Source organism: Nansenia antarctica, assembly GCF_963989245.1.
Source record: "Nansenia antarctica genome assembly, chromosome: 14".
Classification (NCBI taxonomy): domain Eukaryota; kingdom Metazoa; phylum Chordata; class Actinopteri; order Argentiniformes; family Microstomatidae; genus Nansenia; species Nansenia antarctica.
The window spans coordinates 14,224,938-14,233,989 of NC_137684.1; the positions used below are offsets into that span (position 1 = coordinate 14,224,938).

General features: G+C 47.0%; 1 protein-coding gene across 1 annotated transcript; it reads right to left on the minus strand.

Annotated features, from left to right (window-relative positions):
• Positions 1-1,159: 1,159 nt before the first annotated feature.
• rad52 (RAD52 homolog, DNA repair protein) lies at positions 1,160-7,779 on the minus strand (the record flags this gene model as incomplete). Its single annotated transcript, XM_080544604.1, has 11 exons — positions 7,731-7,779; positions 7,336-7,430; positions 6,647-6,748; positions 5,423-5,516; positions 5,157-5,224; positions 4,618-4,736; positions 4,447-4,522; positions 3,380-3,678; positions 2,707-2,927; positions 1,491-1,766; positions 1,160-1,221 (listed from the first exon to the last, which is right to left on the minus strand). The coding sequence occupies exons 2-11, from the start codon at positions 7,396-7,398 to the stop codon at positions 1,160-1,162; spliced, it is 1,380 nt and encodes a 459-aa protein (XP_080400730.1). The 5' UTR covers positions 7,399-7,430; positions 7,731-7,779.
• Positions 7,780-9,052: the final 1,273 nt, after the last annotated feature.

Sequence of the window (9,052 nt, forward strand, 5' to 3'; positions counted from 1 at the left end):
TGGTATTCACTCTCGTTTTGAGTTGCTTGGTGGATTGGATGATTGGATGATTGCACTCTCCCACAGTAATAAGGAAAAAACAACACATATTGGCCATTTTTACACTTTATTAATTTTACACTGTCAGGGACCTCAGTAGCATGTGGAAGATCTATACGCAGTAACTACAGCTTGGCACCTCCTCCTCATGCAGGTAACCAGCCTGGTCACACACTGCTCTACCCACACGTTTAGCTGTGTTGCTCATTCCACGAATGCATGATCCTTACAAGTTGTACCTCGTTGTAAAGGTGACTAATCAGGCTTTCCAACAATATAACATACAATACCAATTGGTATTATTAAAGGGGAGGAAGAATCGACTGAAATAACGTTTCCAAACTTTTTTTGAGGAGTTTATAACTGCCTTTCTATGTTCATGAGATTGATGCTGTAGTTAGGTAACCATCTTTCTACAACAGCATGTTTGGATACTGGATTCTGATTGGCTAGCAACAGTGGTAAATATCCCAACAACCCACTGTTCAGACCGCATTTCCAGTATCAATGCGCCTCCCAATCAATCTGATTAAGAACACCTGTGCTGACCTACAATGCAATGGTTGATCTGGTTTATGGGACTATTATTCTGTGGCGGAAGGATATTTGTATTCTGAAACGATTAATGATTGTAAATAAATTAATTTAATGTTACAACTGTGTTTTTATTTGTTATATTATGTGGTGGCTGTTGTAGAAAAGCAATGTACCATTGGAGGGCGGGGGTTGTGGACTCATTTACCACTGTACAGGGTTTTCCTACTCGGCTTCGCCTCGTGCCACAACCCTGTACCAGTGGTAAATGAGTCCACAACCCCCTTCCTCTCATGGTCAATTGCTTCCATCTACACCAGTTTGAATGTCAGAAGCAAAGCTATAATACCTTCTAATTAGTCTTGTTCAGAGGCAGACATCTTGGTAAACAACATTTATTCACAATTAGCAGCAACAGGTAACAGTGAACATTTCCCTCAGGTCCATCAACAAGAAACTAAAAGAAACTAAAAAAAACTAAAAAAACTAAAATAAATAAAATTAGGCTGGTTAACAAACAATGATATAAAATATGATATAGATAGCGGTAACAAAAGCTTCAAGGAGACGTAAAGTGGCTCAGTTCTCATGTGTCCAGCTTGCGTTTCTTCATGTACTGTCCTTGTCTGTACGGGCTGTGGACCTCCCCTGTAACAGAAGCAGAGAGAGAATCATGTCTTTAATTAAACGGTCTTGGAAATCCCATAACATGGCAGAAAGTAGCAGCCTCAGAGTGAGTACATAGAGCTAAGCTGAGAAAGTATACACTGTCATTTAATGCCTGCAACATAAGATGACAGAGTACACGTTCCAATATTTGGAACACAAAAACTATACTTTTCACTATACAGAATAATGCGAGGGAGAGTGGAGAGTGTTACAGGGCCTTTTTGATTATAAGAGTTTCTTCCCCTAACCTGTCCACTCAGCACTCCTGGGGGGCTGGTTCTGGTTCTGGGGGGGGGGTCTGTATGGGGGGTAACCGTCCTGTCCTTGACCCTGTAGCGAGGGCTGGAGGGGTCTGGCGGGGGGTCTTAGGGAGGGAGGGGCCCCTCTCTGGGGGGTCTTACTGCGGGTCTGCATCTGGTGGTTACTGGGCGTGGAGGGCCGGGGGTTTCTAGACTTCTGGACTTCCGATGGGTTGTCCAGCTCCTCAATACCCTCCAAGGTGAAATTCCACAGCTCTGGGTCATCTGGGGGGGGGGGGGGGGGGGGGGGGAGAGAGGGATGAGGAGGAAGAGAGTAGCTTGCAAATAGCTTCCATACAACAACAATAAACAGACACTTATTCAGATCCCAAGGACTTGGTAAACACACAATATAAAGTCACCAAACATATACAGCAGCAGGACAGTTCAAAACGAACGCATCAGAAAACCAACAGAGTAGTGTATTAACACTAGAACAGCCGTGCCTTTTTTACCTACTAAAAGAGCCGCCTCTTTACAATGCTCAAGCTGCTATTTACACACAACGACCACTAGTTGGCCGCTTGTAAATTAGCCTGCTTCCTACACCTGAAAAATGGCAAAATAGCTATATACTATCTTATCCTGATGTGATTTAGAAAATGTAAGGATACTGGGTGGTAGAACGCACATATCTAGGAAAAGTCATGAAAGGAGGGTCCTGAAATGTGATCGAGTGCAAAGATATACCACTTTTCTTTACTCATGGCTGTTCTAGTGTTAAAGCAACACACAGCTGTGTACACCATCAGAGGTAGACAGGGTATCTATGGGCTGTAAAGACTCAGGAGCCCTCTGCCGGTAGTTTACTGCAGCGGTTCTCAAACCTCTCCTCTCCTCTCCTCTCCTCTCCTCTCCTCGGGGACCACCAGACGCTGCACATCATCCACTAATCATAATTGCTTTGTACTTGATTAGTTGAGTCAGGCGTGCTGGTGGTGGGGGACCAGACCAGATATGTGGAGCGGCTGGAGGTCCCCGAGGAGAGGTTTGACAACCACTGGTTTACTCTAGCGGACAGATGCTTGTGCTTGTTCCAGGACTCTCTGTGTCCACTAGGGGTGCTATAGGCGATGTAGAGTGTCTGTGGCCAGGGGTGTTAAACATACCTGGAAGAAGAGAGAGAGAGGTATCCCAAGAGCATTCTCTACCATCAGTGTCTTACCATGACCTCCGTCAGGTGCCTGTCCGTTGGCTGTCTCTGTGGCCTCCGTCTTGAGCTGGGGCTGGGGTCGTCCCTGTCCCTGTCCCTCTCCCTGCTGCACCCTCATAGCTTCCATCTCCTCTCTGAACTTCTGCTGCAGCTGCTGCTGTTTGAGTTTCCTCAGCTGTTTGGGATCCGTGTGCGTGTCGGAGAGGGACAGGTCCACAGGGTCCAGGTCAGATCTAGTAAGTAAGTAAGTAAAACTTTATTTCTATAGCGCCCTTCACCGCACGGATGCACAGGGAGCTTTACGTCAGAGGTAAGGGATGAAATGGGTGAAAAGAAAAGTGCAATCAAGCATCGTCAAAAGGGATTAAAAACAAAAACGGAGGACCACCCCAAAGGGACAACATAAACATAAACACAACATAAACAGAACATAAACACAACAAACACAACAACATAAATACAACATAAACACAACAAACACAACAACATAAACACAACATAAACAGGAACATAAGATGGCTATAGGTGACTAAACGGCCTGCCTAAACAGGTGAGTCTTTAATTGCCGTTTAAAAACGAGTTCTGAGGAGAAAGGGGGTGGGGGGGTATCCAGTTTTACAGTACAACAGTCCCAACAGAACCAGAACAGAATTAGAGCTCAGGTACCCTTATGGTTTCAGTGTACCTGTGGGCTATGTCATGTTTCCTCTCTGTGTGGGTCTGAGCTGTTGGTCCAGGCGGGGGGACGGAGGCGGAGACGGGGGTGTGAGAGAGGGAGGTCCTGGCCGGCCTGGACCCGTCTCCCTGCCCCTCTGAGGGGGTCTGGTTGCGGGCTCTGGGTGGCTCCGTGCGGGGGGGGTCCCGGCCCGGCCCGACCCCAGCCCTCGGCCTCTCGGCTCGGGCCAGGCTACAGAAGCGGGCCTTCTCCACCGACGGCTCGCTGTCTGAACGTTTGGTCTGGGCCGGGTCCAGAGGAGGAGCGGGCTGTGTGAGGGAGGCAGAGGGGACAGGGTTAGGGTTAGGAGGAGCAGGCTGTGTGAGGGAGGCAGAGGGGACAGGATCACAAACCATCACGTGGATGGATACAGGTAGAACGCCTCTGGATGATCCAAAAGATGGCAAGGAAAGGCAAGGCCAGTTTATTTGTACAGCACATTTTAAACAGGGGCAATTCAAAGTGCTTTACATACATTATTTAAAAATACAGCAAGAGCAGCATAGTAAGAAAATAAATAGATAAAAAAAAGTAAATAGATAAAACATGTAATAAGACAATAGTTAATGGATAAAAGACATTGATAGAAGTGTTTGTGTTTAATCATAACTGCTGCAAAACATGAAGGTTTTTAGCTTAGATTTGAATATTTTAAGGGTTTGGGCCTGTTTGATTTCTTCAGGGAGTTCGTTCCAGGAGCATGCAGCAACGTGACTGAAAGCTGCTGCACCGTGTTTTGTTTTAACTCTTGGAATGATTAGCTGATTAGTCTCAGCGGACCTTAGGGAACTTGCGGGAATATAGGGTGGGAGGAGATCTGATATGTATTTTGGTCCAAGACCATTTTGTGATTTGTATGTAATTAGGAGGATTTTTAATTCAATTCTCGGAGAGACTGGTAGCCGGTGTAGATGGACAGAATGGTCATCAACCACTGGCTCATGCAGCACAGATGCTCTTTACAGGGGTTATTTCAGCCCCCTCAACAGCTCATGTAGTGAGTAGATCACTGCTCCTGATGGGGAGTCATATCCCACCTGTTTGGGGATCTTGTTGATGGCCATCAGGTACTCTTTATTCATCACGCAGTTCCCAAGGGCGTTCCCAAAACACCTGGAAGGTAGAGATCACCTGGTTTAATGCTTTAATTACACCTCCACTCACACCTAGATGAACGAGGGCTACAGTGAAAGGTGTGTCTTCAGTACTTGAGGGCTCTCTTCAGTCCGTCAGTGACGGCCTCTTTGCGGGCCTTCTCCAGGGACAAGGCTTTGGACTTCATTCCTTCACTCACACCGTAGCCCACATCCTCATGAAACGACCCGTCCTGAGAAGGGGGCACATGATGTACTCTTATTATAATAATAATAATAATAATAATAATAATAATAATACATTAGACTTATATAGTGCTTTTCTAGACACTCAAAGACGCTTTACAAACTGAAAAGATCAGGTAGTAATAACAGAAACAAACAATAGATAATGGAAAGTATAGGGGTCTAATTATTTTTTAGATTACTCAATCTAAATCTAAGTGTCTTTGTAGGACAATCTACTCTGTATACTGCAATTACACCTATATTTCGGGCGGAGAAGCGGCGAACAAGCAACGCCAGCGTCCTCTCTCAACCCAACCCAGTACACAGTGATGTACTCTCATTACACAAATGTATGTTTATCAGCTTTATAGCAAACATTAACATTAACAGCTGAAATAATGTGTGACTGACGACCCTCCACTGACCTTCAGCTGCACCTTGATAAACGCGCTGACGCCGACGTAGAACTTCCCATTGAGGAGGTCAACAAAGTCTGTAAGGAACCACACAGCCCATCATCTGTGATTAGTCCTCTATCATCAGTCCAAACTGTTTTCTTCTCTCCATGTTTACGTCTATGAGACTTAATACTTGAACAGTTTTTATCTTTTCGCATCATTTTTGTTTTGCATTTATACTGTTACTGTTACTGTTATGTTAGTGAGTAGACACAGTGCTCCAGCTCCCCTACCAACGTTCTGCTGGGAGATGGAGTGAGACCATCCGTTGTACCCAAACATCTCGTTGGCCAGGCTGACGACGCGGTGTCCCTCAATGTAACACACCTGCAACACACACCAACACTATGTAACACACCTGCAACACACACCAACACAATGTAACACACCTGCAACACACACACCATGTCTTCAGTTCTGTTATCACTGTGTGCGTGTTGTGTATGTGTGCATGCATGTGTGTGTGTGTCCGTCCTACCATTGAATTCGGTTGTTAAGTCTGACGTCAAACGTGACGTTTAGCAATTACCGGGTCCAAACCAGAAATTCCCCGCACCAGAGTACCAGTGTACTAAAGCACCAGAGTACCAGTGTACTAAAGCACCAGAGTACCAGTGTACTAAAGCACCAGAGTACCAGTGTACTAAAGCACCAGAGTACCAGTGTACTAAAGCACCAGAGTACCAGTGTACTAAAGCACCAGAGTACCAGTGTACTAAAGCACCAGAGTACCAGTGTACTAAAGCACCAGAGTACCAGTGTACTAAAGCTCCAGAGTACCAGTGTACTAAAGCACCAGAGTACCAGTGTACTACAGCGGTAGAATGACAGTTCAATCGTTTTTTAGACTCGGATCTATTCATACAACAAGGGACACAGCAGCACTTTCCCGTTTTTCCCATATTGTCAGCGTCTTTGAGCCTCGGAAAAGCGCTATACAAATATAATGATTATATTTATCATTACTATAATGATATAATAATAATATTATTATTACTGAGGCATTTCGAAGAGAGCGCCTCAGCCAAATTTGGACCCGGAAACACGTCACGACTTAACAACCGAATTGCCTGGATGTGTTTCTGTCTAAAAGGTTTCAGCTTCCATAGAACATGTTGATACTGGCCAGACCCCGGGGCTCTGCTCTCTGGCTCAGAAACACACGGCTTACAATAATATACCACTTTGGTGTGTGTGTGTGTGTGTGTGTGTGTGTGTATATGTGTGTGTGTGTGTGTGTGTGTGTGTGTGTATGAGTGAGTGTATGTGTGAGTGTATGTGTGTGTGTATGAGTGAGTGTATGTGTGAGTGTGTGTGTGAGTGTATGAGTGAGTGTATGTGTGAGTGTGTGTGTGAGTGTATGAGTGAGTGTATGTGTGAGTGTATATGTGTGTGTGTGTGTGTGTGTGTGTGTGTGTGTGTGTGTGTGTGTGTGTGTGTGTGTGTGTGTGTGTTGCCTTCTGCCCCCCTCCAGCCACCCTGCTGCTAATATACTCGGGCCCCAGCTTCTGCCGCAGTGCATTCTGGACCGCCTGGTACTCCTCTGCTGAGTACTTGTACTGTAAAAAAAAAGTCAATGTCAACTATTTCTCACAAACACTTATGGAAGTTTCATGTAGACGTCCGAGGGTGAATCACTGTGTAACACGTCTCCTCTTCTTCAGACAGAGCGAGACGCCTCGGTTTATAAGAGCTAAGAGGAGAGGAGTGGAGAGGAGAGGAGAGGAGAGGAGAGGGGAGGGAGAGAGGAGAGGAGAGGAGAGGGGAGGAGAGGAGAGGAGAGGAGAGGAGGGGAGGGGAGGGGGAGAGGAGAGGGGAGGGGGGAGAGGGGAGGGGAGGGGGAGAGAGGAGAGGAGAGGAGAGGAGAGGAGAGGGGAGGGGGGAGAGGAGAGGGGAGGGGGAGAGAGGAGAGGAGAGTAGGGGGGGAGAGGAGAGGGGAGGGGGGAGAGGAGAGGGGAGGGGGGAGAGGGGAGGAGAGGAGAGGAGAGAGGAGAGGAGAGAGGAGAGGAGAGAGGAGAGGACAGGAGAGGAGAGGAGAGGAGAGAGGAGAGGGGAGGAGGAGAGAGGAGAGAGGAGAGGAGAGGAGAGGAGAGGAGAGGAGAGGAAGACACATTAGACCGCTGAGACCAGAAGTTTATCCTCTTACCTGTCCAAAGCGCACACTGCTGGGTGCCCGGGTGCCGCTCTCCTCCTCGGTGTCATGGTGCATGGTGGCTGTGGCGGCTCTGTCCCCGTGTCTCGCTGCAACACAGAGCTACGTCACTCCTCACACTATCCTTGCGAGCTGAGCATGTATGTTGTTTATGAACGTGACATAGTTGACAAGGTTTCTATCACAGCGGACACAACACGTGCTGCTACACTGTAGGAACACGACCGGCTGGAGTGTTACAATGTATCCTGTCTGCCAGCTGCACGAGCTAACCTTAGCATGGAAAGGGGCATGGACTGACTAAACTAAAGCGAATTGTGACCCTTTTTAATTATTATTATTATTACAGAAACGTCGGAAAGATAATAAGAATGAACCTCGTGAATTACCTTGAAAGTTCTGAGCGTTTTCGTGTGAACCGTAAATTATTCGTAATTCCCGCTCATTCCGGTGTGTTCCGGTTTCAGCGACGCTTTTTTGTGTGTCTATTTTGGGTTTTTTCTTACTAGTAACGCCCCTTTGCATTGTTGATTGGTCGAGAGAAGTGTCTGTCTGTTGATTGGTCGAGAGCAGTGTCTGTCTGTTGATTGGTCGAGAGCAGTGTCTGTCTGCCAGTAGTCAGTTTATGTCCATATTCAAGTATATTGTTTTTGCGTGATTCTGCGCAGCTCTGCGCTACATTAACCTTCACAGAAGGCTTAATGACGAAGAGCATGAAGATTGAGTCGATCACACAATTAGACAACATTAGTACCCTTAAGGTGTGTCACATTATAAGGGTTAGGGAAACAATGCTTTTGCCTTTTCAACAGTAAATGTCGTCGCATCTCGACCACCACGGCCACCCAGAGCGTGACTGGCCACCACTCAGATGTGACAGATGGCAGAAATGAGAGACCCCCCCCCCTGCTGTTTTAAACTGGTAGATTGGGGTCAATGCCGGATATAGAAGAGCATCTCCATTAGCCAGTCTTTCATTTTCCAAATGTGACCGTGGGCTAGTATGTGGACTCGTGTGTATCCAGGCTCACTAATAGCCTTCGCTGTTCCAGAGTTAGACCCATCTCTATACCCCCCGTTTGAGACACAGGCATTGCAATGTGTGCCACAATCATAGAACTCTCTGGATCTGACTTTTCAGTTCAATTCAAATCTGTTTAGCCTATTGTGCACACACACATTTGTCATCATGGGGCTACACACAATAGGTCCTGACCTGTGTGTGTTTATGATTGTGTGTGTGTGTCTGTCTGTGTGCCTCTCTCTCTCTCTTTCTCCATCTCTCCATCTCTCTGCCCCCCCCCCCCTCTCTCTCTCTTTCTCCATCTCCATCTCTCTGCCCCTCTCTCTCTCTCTCTCTTTCTCCTCCTTTCTCTCCCCCCCCTCCCCCCTCTCTCTCTGTGTGTCTTGGCTTACACACATACATTAGAAAAGCAATAGCTCTTCTGATTTCTGGAATATCTCTGCAATATTTGCACTGCCAGCAGCCAGCAGCAACGTGTCGTGTGTGCTGCAAAGTCAACCCGTGTGTAAACATTGTGCACCACCCCCTTATCTCTCCTTCCCTCATATCGCATATCACAGACACAGACACCACACTACGCGTGCACGCACGCTCACAGACGCAAACACACACAAGGCGTCTGGCACACAGGGGCTCGCGATCTCGTCAAAACAACACGGGCGCGAGCGGCGAGCATGCATGCTCCAG